Raw genomic sequence first — 16,591 nt, forward strand, 5'->3', positions numbered from 1 at the left:
AGGCAACAAAAGTTTGGTCCGGAGTCTTGGCTGAATCTTTGCGATGCGCAATTCAGACCCCAATACACCTTCCCAATTAAATGTTCACTGCAAAGTAGGCAGAATGATATCATGATGATTTGTATCAATCGGGAGGGCATTTGTTAAAGAAAATTGTGGGCAGCGGTGACCGCTGATTGGCTGTATATCCGTGACGCGAGTTGGTTGGAGTTGTCAACAAAGGAGCATGACAGAAACAAGTTTTTAACTACCGTTAGTTTCTTAGAAAATATATACTGTATGAAGCAATCTGTGCATTTGAACAACAGTATAAATACACCTATTTCACTTTTGCTTGTCAAAAACCGAATGACCATTGCTGCACATGCTGCCGCTCTTTTGAACAGATTAGATTATGCTTTTTAGAACGAGCAGCCAGCTCACGAACAACAAGTGCACCAGGGAGAACGCAACAAGCATGCAGATGCAATAAGTGAAAACACATTATGTAACTGGGGATAGATTGCTGACATAATGTCACAAAGCATGATTCGCTAGCCAGTTAACTTTCATATTAATTTGGAAAGACTTGAAATTGGCATGGGTGCTAGCTAGCTAGCTGATTTTTAAAGGTAGATTTGACAAAAACATAATATTTCTCAATGTTTCTCAAAATTACTGTAGCTGGCTAATTAAATCGATCGTGCTTTGTGATACACCCAGTGCTTTGGAATACAATCCGGGGTAGTTCCCCCTCATAGCAAATAGCTGGCAAAACAATCCAAGCAATGTTCGCACGGCCTATGCGCCCACAGAGGCGAAGCTGCTACTGCTGGCAGTCACTGAGTGGCAGAGTAGCCCAACAGCTTGTTTTGAACATTTACCAGACTTTTATGAGTGTTTAGAACACAATCCATGAATTATATATGTATTTTTAAATAGAAATGTTGTCACTTTTTTATCACAAGTTTTTTTGTTTTTTTTGTGGACCAATCACAAGTGGGGCACTGCTCCTAATGCCCTAATGTAGGCCCTCTGTGGGCCTACATTCGCACCGAATACAACATGTGAAATGCTTACTTTACAAAACCTTAACCAACAATGCAGCTCAAGAAATAGAGTTAAGAAAACATTTACTAAATAAACTCAAAAATATAATTAAGTCAAAAAGTAATACAAAAAATGACATAACAATAATGAGGTTATATACAGGGTACAAGTACTGAGTCAATGTGCGGGGGTACGGGTTAGGTGAGGTAATTTGTAAAGTGACTATGCATAGATAATAAACAGCGAGTAGCAGCAGTGTAAAAACAAAGTGTATGTGTGGGTGGGGGGGCGCAATGTAAATAGTCCAGATAGCCTTTTGATTAATTGTTCAGCAGTCTGATGGTTTGGGGGTAGAAGCTGTTAAGGAGCCTTTTGGTCCTGGACTTGGTGCTCGGGCACCGCTTGCCGTGCGGTAGCAGAGAGAAAAGTTTATGATTTGTGTGACTGGAGTCTTTTGACAATTTTTTGGGCCTTCCTCTGATACCGCCTAGTATATATAGGTCCTGGATGTGAGGAAGTTTGCCCCCAGTGATATACTGGGCCGTATGCACTACCCTCTGTAGCGCCTTAGTCAGATGCCGAGCAGTTGCCATACCAGGCGATGATGCAACCGGTCAGGATGCTCTCGATGGTGCAGCTGTAGAACTTTTTGAGGATCTGGGGACCCATGCCAAATCTTTTCAGTCTCCTGCTCTCTTCACAGCTGTCTTGGTGTGTTTGGACTATGATAGTTCTTTGATGATGTGGACACCAAGGAACTTGAAACTCTCGACCTGTTCCACTTCAGCCCCATCGATGTTAATGGAGGCCTGTTCGGCCATCCTTTTCCTGAAGTCCACCAACAGCTCCTTACATTGTCATAGGCCTACAGTACAGAAACACCACTAGCCAAATGGTCTGTTGCCTGTGTTCAGTTGAAAAAAAATCTATTTTGTATATTTTTCACTGACATCAAAAATGGTCTCCTGATATGGTTTAAGCATTGTTGTGGACTTTTAAAAAATATATATATATATATATATTTTTAAAAATTAAGTGTGATTTTAAGAGTAAAATCTAGAAAAAAGTATTCACACTCCTTAAACTTTTACACATTTTGCTGTGTTACAGCCTGAATTTAAAATTAATTCAATTTAGATTTTGTGTCACTGGCCTACACACTGGCCCCTAAATGTCAAAGTGGAATTATGTTTTTCTAAATTTGTACAAATTAATAAAAAATGTAAAGCTGAAATGTCTTTAGTCAGGAAATATTCAATGGCAAACCTAAATAAATTCAGGAGTAAAAATTTGCTGAACAAGGTCCCTCAGTTGAGCAGTGAATTTCAAACACAGATTCAACCACAAAGACCAGGGAGGATTTCCAATGCCAAGAGACCACCTAATGGTAGATGGTGTCACGATCGTTTAGAGATTGATTTGGACCAAGGTGCAGCGTGGTAGGCGTACATTTTTCCTTTATTTAAATGACACCGAAAAAACAACAATATTAAAAAAAAACAACATAAAGCTACAGGCAGTGCAGAAAGCAACTGCACACAAACAGTCAAGATCCCACAAACTAAAGGTGGAAAAATGTCTGCCTAAGTATGATCCCCAATCAGAGACAACGATAGACTGCCTCGGATTGGGAACCATACCCGGCCAACAAAGAAATAGGAAAACTAGAATGCCCACCCAAATCACACCCCGACCTAACCAAATAGAGAAATTAAAGGCTCTCTCAGGTCAGGGTGTGACAGATGGGTAAAAATACACTGAATATCCCATTGAACATGGTGAAGTTATTAATTACACTTTGGATGATGTATCAATATACCCAGCCACTACAAAGATACAGGTGTCCTTCCTAATTCAGTGGCTGGAGAGGAAGGAAAACGCTCAGGGATTTCACCATGAGGCTGAATGGTGACATTAAAACAGTTACATAGTTTAATGACTGTGATAGGTGAAAACTGAGGATGCATCAACAACATTGTAGTTACTCTACAATACTAACCTAAATGACAAAGTGAAAAGAAGGAAGCCTGTACAGAATACACATAATACAAAACATGCATCCTGTTTGCAATAAGGTACTTAAGTAAAACTGCTAAAATAATGTGTGTCACGTTCTGACCTTTATTTCCTTTGTTTTGTCTTTATTTAGTTTGGTCAGGGCATGAGTTGGGGTGGGCAGTCTGTGTGTTTTTCTATGAGGTTTTGAGTTCAGCCCAGTATGGTTCTCAATCAGAGGCAGGTGTCGTTAGTTGTCTCTGATTGAGAATCATACTTGGGTAGCCTGGGTTTCACTTTTGAGTTGTGGGTGTTTGTTTTCCGTGTGAGTGTTTGTTGCCACACGGTACTGTTTCGGTTTTCGTTCATGTTCACATTTATTGTTTTGTATTTCATAGTGTTCAGTTTGTCTTAAAATAAATGTTATGGATACTTACCACACTGCGCATTGGTCCTCCGATCCTTCTCGCTACTCCTCCTCAGAAGAGGAGGAAGAATGCCGTTACAATGTGCCTAAGATATTAACTTTAATGTCCTGAATACAAAACATTGTGTTTGGGGAAAATCCAACACATCACGAGTACCACTCTTCATATTTTCAAGCATGGTTGTGGCTGTGTCAAGTTATATGCTTGTCATCGGCAAGGTCTAGTGAGTTTTTTAGGATAAAAAGAAACAGAATAGAGCAAAGCACAGGCAAAATCCTAGAGGAAAACCTGGTTCAGTCTGCTTTCCAACAGACACTGAGACAAATTCACTTTTCAACAGGAAAATAACCAAAACACAAAGCCATACACTGGAGTTGCTTATCAAGACAACATTGAATGTTCCTGAGTGGCCTAGTTACAGTTTTGACTTAAATCAGCTTGAAAATCTATACCAAGAGTTGAAAATGGCTGTCTAGGAACGATCAACAACCAAATTGATAGTGCTTGATAAAAATATATATATATTGTACAATGCAGGTGTGCTAAGCTCTGAGAGACTCACAGCTGTAATCACTCCCAAAGATGATTCTAACATGTATTGACTCAGGGGCTGTGAACACTTACGTAAATTAGGCATTTCATTTTCAATCAATTTACAACATTTTCAAAAAACATGTTTTCACTTTGTCTTCATGGATTATTCTATGTAGATGGGTGAAAAATAAGTGGAACAAGGGGTATGAATACTTTCTGAAGGCACTGTATAGGAAAGCATAGACTTTTTCAGACCTTTCCTTCACGGGTGGGCCATTTGGGAAATGTATACAACTTTTCAACTTTTCTCCAATACTATAGAACCATTACCATGTCCATCAATGCTTGAATAGAAACCTAGTTCACACCCCCGATTTTGAAGTGAACACAGTCGCTACAGTCCCATTAGTTTTCTTTGTAGCCTCGTTTGAATGTTGCGGTTGCGCACATTTGTACGGAATGGGGTGAGTTTACAGTTATTTTCAGAAGCTTCTGCCTAGCATTACCTAGCTAGCTAAATAACCAAATGCACATAAAACTGTATGTGGATTGACAACTACCTAGGTTAATGGAAAGTAATGTAAGGGCCACACCCACTGTGATGCTAGTAGCAATTAAATTATGTGTATTACTGAATGCTCAATTATGTGTATTACTGAATGCAATGTTTACCTCTCAGTAATGCTGCGTTTATATGGTACGAGGTTGATGGCAAACAATGTAATTGTTTTCAATGAGAGCATGACGGTAAATGCTGTTGAGGCTGGAGGTGTATGTCATTAGCCGCCACAGTAGATGACACTTGCCACCAGAGTTCAAATATTTCAACTTTTGGTGTGTGCCCTAGCTTTGTTTTCTACCGGATGTTGATTTGCAACGTTTATTTACTGAAATCACCATAGCAACTCATACCATAGTGATGGCAAAAGCAAGCCAGCACAAATTTTCTTGCTTTCTTGTCCTACTGGTATGACGTTTTTTGCGTCCCTTGTCTGAGCTCAGCATAAGACGTTGTTGATGTCTAAACAGGATGTTGTTCTGTCTCTTTGGCCTTTCCAGTGGGAGTGTTGTGGAGCCTTTGGGGCAGACGACTGGAACTTGAACATCTACTTCAACTGCACTGATTCCAACCCAAGTCGCGAGAAGTGCGGAGTCCCCTTTTCATGCTGCACCAAAGACCCCGCAGTACGTGTTCCCTCACTTCACTGAACTATACCCACTATCTTCTGAAGTACAGACAGCTTTTATTGGAGTTGATCAGTCAGTACTTCAGTTATAAAATGCCCCATTCTAATGTCCAGCCACCAGCGTATTACATTAGTTCATACCAATACACTTGAATAGTAAAGTGGCCTGCGAACACACTTAGCAAAGTCAGTAGGTTAAAGCTCAATATACCGTCCTAGTTGTTTCTCTCTGCCTAGTCAGAAGACATGTCGTAGACTCTCTCTGTCAAACGCACTGGCTAGATTACAGCATTCAGATCGCAGTGTTTAGTCTTCTCAGAGGCTGCCGAACAGAATGTCCTATCTTAGCTCATGTCCCTTTTTAAGGGGTTAATGTCTCAGTGGCTAACTTCACGTCACCATAAATCATACTCATACAACACAAACAAGGAGGGACACAACTAGCCTGTGCCGCACAGAACTCACTCATACTACAGCCAAACGACACACAAATAGGCTATATAACCCTAGCTGAACCTTGTTTGAAGATGTTTATGATGAAATCTCTTTTTTTAGCATGCAACAAGACCAGATGGCATATATCTTCAAATTACATTTCCTTGCCTACAAGCACGTGCAAAATCTAAGTCCTTGACATTGACATTATCCATGATATTTGAAAAATAACTAATGGTTTGGCATACTATACAGGTCAATATACAGTGGGGCAAAAAAGTATTTAGTCAGCCACCAATTGTGCAAGTTCTCCCACTTAAAAAGATGAGCGGCCTGTAATTTTCATCATAGGTACACTTCAACTATGACAGACAAAATGAGAAGAAAAAAATCCAGAAAATCACATTGTAGGATTTTTTTATGAATTTATTTCCAAATTATGGTGGAAAATAATGAATACTTTGTTATATACCCTTTGTTGGCAATGACAGAGGTCAAACGTTTTCTGTAAGTCTTCACAAGGTTTTCACACACTGTTGCTGGTATTTTGGCCCATTCTTCCATGCAGATCTCCTCTAGAGCAGTGATGTTTTGGGGCTGTTGCTGGGCAACACAGACTTTCAACTCCCTCCAAAGATTGTCTATGGGGTTGAGATCTGGAGACTGGCTAGGCCACTCCAGGACCTTGAAATGCGTCTTACGAAGCCACTCGTTCGTTGCCCGGGCGGTGTGTTTGGGATCATTGTCATGCTGAAAGACCCAGCCACGTTTTATCTTCAATGCCCTTGCTGATGGAAGGAGGTTTTCACTCAAAATCTCACGATACATGGCCCCATTCATTCTTTCCTTTACACGGATCAGTCGTCCTGGTCCCTTTGCAGAAAAACAGCCCCAAAGCATGTTTCCACCCCCATGCTTCACAGTAGGTATGGTGATCTTTGGGTGCAACTCAGCATTCTTTGTCCTCCAAACACGACGAGTTGGGTTTTTACCAAAAAGTTATATTTTGGTTTCATCTGACCATATGACATTCTCCCAATCTTCTTCTGGATCATCCAAATGCTCTCTAGCAAACTTCAGACGGGCCTGGACATGTACTGGCTTAAGCAGGGGGACACGTCTGGCACTGCAGGATTTGAGTCCCTGGTGGCGTAGTGTGTTACTGATGTGGCTTTGTTACTTTGGTCCCAGCTCTCTGCAGGTCATTCACTAGGTCCCCCCATGTGGTTCTGGGTTTTTTGCTCACCGTTCTTGTGATCATTTTGACCCCACAGGGTGAGATCTTGCGTGGAGCCCCAGATCGAGGGAGATTATCAGTGGTCTTGTATGTCTTCCATTTCCTAATAATTGCTACCACAGTTGATTTCTTCAAACCAAGCTGCTTACCTATTGCAGATTCAGTCTTCCCAGCCTGGTGCAGGTCTACAATTTTGGTTCTGGTGTCCTTTGACAGCTCTTTGGTCTTGGCCATAGTGGAGTTTGGAGTGTGACTGTTTGAGGTTGTGGACAGGTGTCTTTTATACTGATAACAAGTTCAAACAGGTGCCATTAATACAGGTAACGAGTGGAGGACAGAGGAGCCTCTTAAAGAAGAAGTTACAGGTCTGTGAGAGCCAGAAATCTTGCTTGTTTGTAGGTGACCAAATACTTATTTTCCACCATAATTTGCAAATAAATTCATTAAAAATCATACAATGTGATTTTCTGGATTCTTTTTTCCTCATTTTGTCTGTCATAGTTGAAGTGTACCTATGATTGAAAATTACAGGCCTCTCTCATATTTTTAAGTGGGAGAATTTGCACAATTGGTGGCTGACTAAATACTTTTTTGCCCCACTGTATTTGCCTATATCAAGCTCATTAACAACCCCAGTTTTAGCAGCCTCTACATCCATTTCTATCTACTGTTTGCAAACTTGTCGCAGGTTTGGTTTTGAGTCAATTAGGTGAATGCTGTGAATATACCGTTCATAAATATCCTCTCGTTTATATTGTAGGAGGATGTCATTAACACCCAGTGTGGCTACGACATTCGAGCTAAAGCGGTGAGTTTAATCATTCTTTTTGCAGAAAATATGTTATTTCCCAACAGTAACTTATTTGAGATTCCTGGAAATGCTGTGAAGTACTTAATCCAAGAGTCTGCACCTATATTCTAATTCAAAAGTTGCTGTTATTAGTGTTGAGCCGACACAGTGAGGCTGGTGCAATGCCTGAGTAGTAGAGGGGAAAACGTTCTTCAGAGACCTGCTGTCTTGCCTCTTGAATCAAAATGAATAATATTACATGGAAAGGGGGGACTTGATCCTAGATCAGCACTCCTACTCCGAGACACTTGATACAAACAGCCCCAGAATCCAACATTACGGCAGTCTGTTCACTTGGAAGCAAACTCTGGGAGCTTTTTCCACAGCATGGGGATGGGTTGTTTCATCAAAAGGCAGCCCTCAAAATAAAACAGTGGAATTGCGAAATAGGAATCGTAGAAAACTGTTTCCCATTAGTCATTGGCAGGTTGGTTGAGCTAGATGAGGTAATTCTTACTGCACTCCACCCAAGTCTAAGTCACAACACTGGTCTCACAGTCCATCACCACTCTCCCAGCCCCCATTTAACAACAGCTGGTTCCCTCAGTACTATGGGTTGCATGGAATTACTCATGGTGGAGAAATGTGCTTTGGGCCAAGTACCATGGGAGAGAGAGTAATGTAAGGAAGGGGTGTATTTATTTTCCAAACATTACCCTCACACTGTGAAAAGCATACATTTGGAGACTGTTTTGATAAGATTCAGTTCAGGGAAGGTATTTTAACAAAAGGACATGGTGAACTGCAGGATGTTCATGGAATGGCCATTTGGTGAGATACAGTAAGCTCCAAGAGTATTGGGACAGTGACAAATGTTTTGTTGTTTTGGCTCTGTACTCCAGCACTTTGGATTTTAAATGATAAACATTTTTGGTTAAAGTGCAGATTGTCAGCTTAATTTGAGGGTATTTTTATTCATATTGGGGGAACAGTTTGAAAATTGCAGCACGATTTGTACATAGTCCACCCATTTTAGGGGGACCAAAAATTATTCTGACTAGGGCTGTTATGGTGACCGTATTACCGCCACACCGACGGCCATGAGTCATGATAGTCAAATCCCACGCGACCGTTTAGTCACAGTAATTAGGCTTCTTCAAGCTCTGATGCTGTTGATGGTCATTAGTAGCCTACCAAGTTTGGTACTCAGCACTCTATTGTCCCTCTAATCACTCTGACATCAATGCAAATGTTATCGAATATCTAATCAAACACTTCACGAGAGCCCATGAGCTCATGTTGTGCAACATTTCTATAGGCTATGCAATTACGTGAGAAAACAGAATGATGGCCTCTATTAAAAAGAGGAGGATCCCATCAGCTTTCTATAAGCTATGCCTACTATATTTATTTCTCAACTTTTCTAATATTAAGCACATTGCTTCTCTTTACAACAGGATGGCATGAAGATTAACAATGGGAATAGCATCCTCCATTCGCTATTTATGTGCATAGATGACATGTATTTTTTCCTCCTGCCCCTGCTTCAAGACAGGTGCATGATAATGGTCCATTCTAAATAAATAAAAATTCACACATATATTATTTAGTATATGTAAAGACAAGATTAAATCAAGAATAGTCTGATGGTTGACAATATTAGGCTATCACTTGTGAATGATATATTTGTTGCCGGGAAAATCAAGGCATTTTTTCAAATCATCATTACGGTCGCATCATGCAGCCTTAGAATATATTTTAAAAATCTAAACATATAGCCCAACGTTTGCATCTGACCATGGAGAGCCCTCGGGGTTCTCTGGTGTAGTGGGTCGGGGCGTGACTAGGGGGGTTTCTAGGTATTGTATTTCTATGTTGGTGTGTGTGTATGGTTCCCAATTGGAGGCAGCTGTTAATCGTTACCTCTAAATGGGGATCATACTTAGTGTGTCCTTTTTCCCACCTGCTATGGGGGATATTGTTTTGTATGAGTGCCTATGTGCGCTACGTATTTCACAATCGTTATATCATTGTTGTTTTGGAAGTTTCACTATCATTAAAATGTGGAACTCTACTTACGTTGTGCCTTGGTCCAATTATTCATATGACGGTCGTGACAGTATCACAAATCAAGTGGCCAAATAACTTCGTAAAGTTAAGCACATTAATCTGATTTACAACAGGTGTAGAGCCCAACTGGCATACATACATATGCAGCGAGTGGGTATCAATTTTTAGTTTCAATATAAATTTAACCATTAAAATACACATTTATAATAAAAGCATTACATGCATAATTGCATTTGCTGTCACTTTTGAGGGTGGTGTTTTCCTGCTAATGGAACATTTGCGCGTATAGCCTAATGCCATGGGTCATTGCTGAGCTTATAATGTGAAGAAATAGCCTAATAGTTTAGCAACATTTTAAGTTAAACGTTCTGATCTGTTGCGTCATTACTTTAAAAGTTTTTTTGATGCTAGTGGTTGTATTATCGCATCCCACAACTGTCCCAGACTATGCTGGGGATATTTATTTCCCGCACAGAATAGAATAGGTCAACTTTTGTTCTATGGGGGATAGTAGAGTGTGCGTTTGCTGTTCGTTAGGCCTACTTCTCTTGTTGATTGACAAAAATAAATGTGGAAAGTTCTTCCAATATCTTCAATTTGCGCATCGGAGTTAGATAAGGAGGACAGTTGCGTCCCCGATGTGTCTGTCTTCACTTGTATCCTGTGAGAAAGACCCAATCAAGTGACAGAGAGTGAGAGGTTCTTCGGCGCGCCCAGCTGGGAGAAGGGAATTATAATTATTATATTCAGCCCAAGGGCACAACAGCTACTGGTCGCAAAAGGCATGGATTTTTTTAGGGGGCATTATGGCCACACAAAAAGTATGCCGCCGTGAAATCTGATACATTATCCAGTGCTTGTCAAATTTTGAAAGACTGAAGAAGTGTGTACAGCCTGTGCAAAAAACAAAGCAGAGCTCATATGCCTTTCAAATCATCATTAGAGTCGCATTATGCAGCCCTAGAATGTTTTAAAAATCTAAACATATAGCCCAAGGTTTGTTTCACAACTAAAGTTACATAAATAACTCTAAATTAAACATATAGGAGTACCTGTTTCTTTATTAACCTCTCAACACAGAATAGCCGCATGTGCGCACTCCCCCAAATCATTTGGAGAAAATATCCTTATTATTTTATTCAGCTATGTTCAATTGTGTTCTTCATACTATATAAAATAATCTAAAATAATGCCACGGAATTCAAAGCAAATCATGTCTGCTAAATGAACTAGTGTAGCCCACAGCCATATGGCATTGCCAGATAAGATAAAATAAGCCAGATAAGGACAACTCAGAGTATGCTATTCTGTTCTTATGAAACACACTACATTTTCTTCATATCATGTTTCTTTAGACTGGTCTCCTATTCCTAGCAAGCAATGATTACATCAAGCTTGTGGTCTAAACACTTGTTGGATGATTTTGCTGTTTGTTTTGGTTGTGATTCAGATCATTTTGTGCCCTATAGAAATTAATGGTAAATAATGTATTTGGTCATTTTGGAGTCACTTTTATTGTTTATAAGAATATAATATGTTTCTTAACTCTTCTACATTAATGTGTATGCTACCATGATTACGGATAATCCTTAATGAATCGTGAATAATGATGAGTGAGACGCATATTTTTCATCTGTAACTTTCTCACTCATCCTTATTCACAATTCAAAACAACAATTGTTGTGAAATGTGGCACTGTCTCAATACCTTTGGAGCTCACTGTATATGGCATGCAAGTCAGGGTGAAGTTGCCGCTACACGCTGATCTTTGGTCAGTTTTGCATTTAGGATTGGGGTAGGGGAAGCTGATCCTAGCTCTATATCTAAATGTAGGAGAAACTTCACCCCATAGTGCCCGCGAAAACACTTGAGGTGACTAATAAGGTGGCTAACAAAAGCTGACATTTAACATCTAGGCTACTGAAGCATGATTAACCTGATGTACAATTCACATAATAATATAACAATACTTTAAAGTAGCTATGCCATTTAGCAGACGCTGTTATCCAAAGCGACTTCTAGTATAGTAACTGTTTTTTGTAAATGTGGTAGTAGCATGATGCTCTAACCAACTGAGCTACACTTGATAACAGAGTAAATACCAATTAAATTATGGACTGTAAGATAAAAATGTTAGCATGAAAGGTCATTGTTTTGTTTTGTGTCGTCTCTGCTGTGTTAGGACTCGGAGCAGATGACCTTTATCTACATCAAAGGCTGTGTGCCTCAGTTTGAGAAGTGGCTTCAAGACAACCTGACAGTGGTGGCAGGGATCTTCATAGGAATCGCTTTACTACAGGTTGGGAACACATGTCTGATACATAAGCCCCAAATACACCGGAGTATGAACCCTAGTTTTACCTGTGTCTGCTTTCAGTGCATTTTTGGTTTTAAAGCTAAAGCCTGGGATTTGAGAAGCTGTTCAATAGTAATTTCAATTCTTGATATTTTACACATTGATATAGCTCACTGTATATGTATAACTTATAAATGCCTCATGAGTTTAGCACAACTGTTTGTCTTCACCATAATCCAAAATATAAGGGACGGAAATCAATCCAAAGCTGCGTTATGGAGCACTTGACATATTCAGATAATTTCCAATAGAGTTGACATCTACCATGTTTACCTTGGATGCGATCTCCACGTATGCGGTAACATTGGCTTTAAAAAGGTACATTGTTCGACAACGTTCTATGGGATGAATCCCCTCCAAGGTTTCATTATTCCATCGTTTACAAACACGAAGAATGTGAGCTAACGACATATATGGTTGAAACTATCATGTAGATGTCATGGACTGTCAGACCTTGCATCTAGAGTGTTGTCTATGAATTTGAGAGGGGTTACATTTCCCGACCCCCATCCCTCAGATGTATAATAAAACAAATAGCGGGCACCCCTTTTGTTGTTTTTTCAAATCCCAGAATGTAGCTTTAAGGGGCTGTACTTTCAACATTGTGTTTCTCTGACATGTCGCGGGAATGGACTGTAACTTGAAATAGACCTTTTTTTTTGATAGTGGTGTCAATGATCAATTTCTTAAGATGTCTTGAAACATTGTTTATCTCTGCTTTTTATGTTCATAGCTGACTATGCTTGTGTATATGGTTGTGGACTTTACTTGCTACTATTTTTTATTTTACCTTTATTTAACTAGGCAAGTCAGTTAAGAACAAATTATTATTTACAATAAAGGCCTAGGAACAGTGGATTAACTGCCTTGTTCAGGGTCAGAACGACAGATTTTTACCTTGTCAGCTCAGGGATTCGATCTAGCAACCTTTCGGTTACTGGTCCAAAGCGCTGACCACTAGGCTACCTGCCGCCCAAAATGATACTAAATGATGACTTAGGCTATTGTCTGAGAATAGAATTTAGACATGAAAAAAACTGTATTGCTGATCATAAAACTGACCATGAAACACTGAAATCAACTAGATCTATCACCACAGTAGCCGTTCAAAAGTAGAGATGTCTCATCTAATCTTTGTGCCCTTTTTCAGATTTTTGGGATCTGTTTAGCACAGAATCTAGTGAGCGACATTGAAGTAGTGAGAGAGAGTTGGTAAGAACCACAATTGATTATTTAAAAATGTATATACTTATTTATTTTTTTTACTTCCATGTTAAAGGAAAACTCCACCCCAAAACTATATTTTGGTATTTGTTTCATTAGTCCATTGATTTATTCCCCAAAATGTTTTGCATGTCAGCAATCAAGTTTTCAACATATGTAACTTTAAAAATAAGAAATCTGGCCTGTATGATGCATTTTGAATCATATGATGCTGCAGAGTTCTGTATTTTGAAAGTTACATATTTTGGGGGTGGAGTTTTCCTTTAAACCAACAAAAAAAGTGTGGTTTCAGTATAGTTATGCCCACCTGGTGGTCATAGCCAGTACTAAGGGATTAAATTCTGTTGACATTTTGTTGAATCACTCTGCATAGAGATGATGTATTGAAAAAACATTTAAATACAACCAGGATTATAAACCCAGGATTTGGTGAGTGCACTTTTCATTTATTTTCACTTTCCTCTCTTTCCCCGTCACACATCAGTTTGTTTACCTGAAACACCTCAAGCAAACTAAAGGTTGTAACGAAGGTAAGCCCCTTTACGCTTGTTCTACAATCGTTCTAGACTCCAGAATCTTTTTAATCTCATCTATTAAAGACCAGGGAACCAATAAAACTATAGTTGATAAATAACAGTGAAAGAAGTCCTCCCTGCTACCACTGTATTTCTCTTGATTGAAATATGTCCTTAAGATTAACTACCAGACTTTGACCTACATCTTTCATCCATACATTTAAATGAAATATTTTAATCCATACATTTAAATGAAATATTGATTTGATTTCGTATTTCCCATGCAGATCTCTTGAGTTTTGCCACCTTCTAAAGGGAGACGATCAGGACACTTGAGAAATGTACAAAATGGAGAGTCTCGCTGCTTCCTTTATGCTCTGTATATAATACTTTTGTAAGAATTTGTTTTTAAATGTCTCACTGATGCAGTGTCAAACACTGCCTGGAAGGGTCATGTACAAAGCCATATGTATACATATGTGTATATAAGGGAGCCAGACATATGTATCTATATGGCTCTGGTCATGTACAGTATAGAGCTGAGGTCGGTCTGTAAATGCGCTGCATGCCTATTCATAGGGCATTCGTTCTCCTACCTGTATTCTTTATTGTTATAATGTCTGATGTATTGTACAGTATAAGTCAGATTCCCAGTATGGAGTGAATTGGCTGGGTAGCACTTTGCACACTGTGTTATAAAGCCTGCATAGCTGTAGCAGTAACATGTATTGTAATGTCATGCTATACTGTGTGAAGTGTCACAAATTGGTTTAGAGTCCCTAAACCATTTTGTGACACTTCACACAGTATAGTATGACTTTACAATATCATGCAGCAATTTGGGATCTTTAAGTTACATTTAAATTAAATGACTGTGTTTTGTGATGTCGTTGGTCAAAAAGTGACATGATGAACTATCATTAGGTAATGTGCTTGGTGTCATGTCATGGCAGAATTCATCTATGCTTCATGAAGTTTGAGTCTCGTAATTAAGTGTTCCAGTTTCTAAAGAGGGAACAAGATTTAAAGAGAATTAGTGTTGCTAATACCACACACATCCTGTCTATTGGCAATAACTTCAACAACCATGAACTGACTCAATTTCAGCCACAAGTGTTGTATTTCATTGTTGTGTTCAATGTATAACAGTTGCCCCATAAAGGTGAGGTATCAAAACCCAACTAGGTTCTTTTCTGAATTTTGATTGCCTTTTAGCTGTTATTGATTTATTTCTCTGTTTTGTCAGAATTTTTTCAACAGAAGAATCCCATGAGGCAAAAATTTGGCAAATGTCGTCTTAATGGCATCATTTTGTGGTAGTATGGTTGAGACTTCATAATTCCAGATGCAACCAAACGGTCTCTGTTACAGTATAACCAGGCGATGACATCAAGAGGTCATGGGAAAGAGTAATATTTTGGTTGTTATTTGGTCAGATTAAGAGCGTTTAGGCCAGTAACTGAAAGGCCACTGGTTCGAATCCTGAGCCGACTAGGTGAAAAGTATAACCCTAACTGCTCTTCTAAATTGCTCTGGGTAAGAGTGTCTGCTAAATAAAAAGACAATAACAAAACTTACTTATGAAACCTGACCATGTCATCAAAATGACATTGCAACCAGTTTTGCCTGCTTGGATGAGACTTCGCTGATATTCACCCACCTAATGTTCCTGGCAGGCACACAGCACATCACCAGATGGTTAGCTTTCTGGAAGCAGATGACATTTGCACTCTCACCAGCAGATTTTAAGAGGGACCTGAGATATTTGTATTACATCTATGTGAGACCACATTGTATTGATTGAAGTAGGGTTGTGGTCAAAACCATTTAAATTTAGAATGACATGACTGACAATTCAAGATTTTAAAAGTGCTATATTGAATTTCAATAAACTTTTTGAAATGGAGGTGACCACAACCATGTATTGAAGTGACCTCTGATTTGATCTCAAATCTAGATCCTCAAAAGACGTGCAAAAGCTACATTAGACGCTGTGGCCCTTATTTCCTAAGGCAATATTTTCATTAGAGTAAAAAATAGTAGATTGGTAATAATGGCTGGAATGGAATAAATGGAATGGTATCAAACACATTTAATACCATTCCATTCACTCCATTCCAGCCATTATTATGAGCCGTCCTACCCTTAGCAGCCTCCACTGGTGCACACTCTAAGTAAATCTGGCCCTATTTGGGGTATAGAGTAAGAATATCACATATTCTGTAAAAACGGACTTTTTGATTTTCTTGGGGATTGCATGTAGGTTGTACTTTTCACAGCGCCATCTCACAAAACACAAAAACAAACATTTTCCCTGTGCCATAGGTGTGATCATGATCTTCTGTACTTTCATGTCATATGTGTTTTAAATCATGTAAATAACTGGGATAGTGAGAAGTTGTAAATATGTCAAAATAAATGTATGCTGCTTTGTATTAAAGTGGGTCTGATAGGTGATTCATTCATGTATTTGTGTAAAAGTGTAACATGTTTGTTGACACGTTGACCATTAACCACCGGCCAATTCATCATTATTTAAAAAAAAAAAAAAAAAATCTGGAAATGTAAGAAGAGAATGGACATCGGCCTATAAGACTGTCAGCTGGCATGTTAGACTAGTTTAAGAGGCTACCAGATTGATTCAGCTTACTATTTGTGCTGCTTTGGAACTGTATTTGATCCAGATCCATCAAATAAGGGCCCTCAGTCTATCCGGAAGGCCAACTTTAGTTGCTTTAAGGAGCAGTTCTCTCTGTGGGTCTAACCGTGGAAAAGTTCTGGAAAACGGTTA

General features: G+C 39.1%; 1 protein-coding gene across 1 annotated transcript in view; it reads left to right on the forward strand.

Moving 5' to 3' along the window:
- The window catches only part of LOC112231656 (tetraspanin-5), a 41,606-nt gene extending 25,366 nt beyond the window's left edge, over nucleotides 1-16,240 (forward strand). Inside the window, exons 5-10 of the mRNA XM_024398353.2 lie at nucleotides 5,046-5,171; nucleotides 7,606-7,653; nucleotides 11,888-12,004; nucleotides 13,212-13,273; nucleotides 13,770-13,815; nucleotides 14,088-16,240. Coding sequence (XP_024254121.1) covers nucleotides 5,046-5,171; nucleotides 7,606-7,653; nucleotides 11,888-12,004; nucleotides 13,212-13,273; nucleotides 13,770-13,782 — 366 coding nt within the window. The 3' untranslated portion in view covers nucleotides 13,783-13,815; nucleotides 14,088-16,240. The remainder of the gene's footprint in view (nucleotides 1-5,045; nucleotides 5,172-7,605; nucleotides 7,654-11,887; nucleotides 12,005-13,211; nucleotides 13,274-13,769; nucleotides 13,816-14,087) is intronic.
- Nucleotides 16,241-16,591: the final 351 nt, after the last annotated feature.

This window comes from Oncorhynchus tshawytscha, linkage group LG34, assembly GCF_018296145.1.
Source record: "Oncorhynchus tshawytscha isolate Ot180627B linkage group LG34, Otsh_v2.0, whole genome shotgun sequence".
Lineage (NCBI taxonomy): Eukaryota > Metazoa > Chordata > Actinopteri > Salmoniformes > Salmonidae > Oncorhynchus > Oncorhynchus tshawytscha.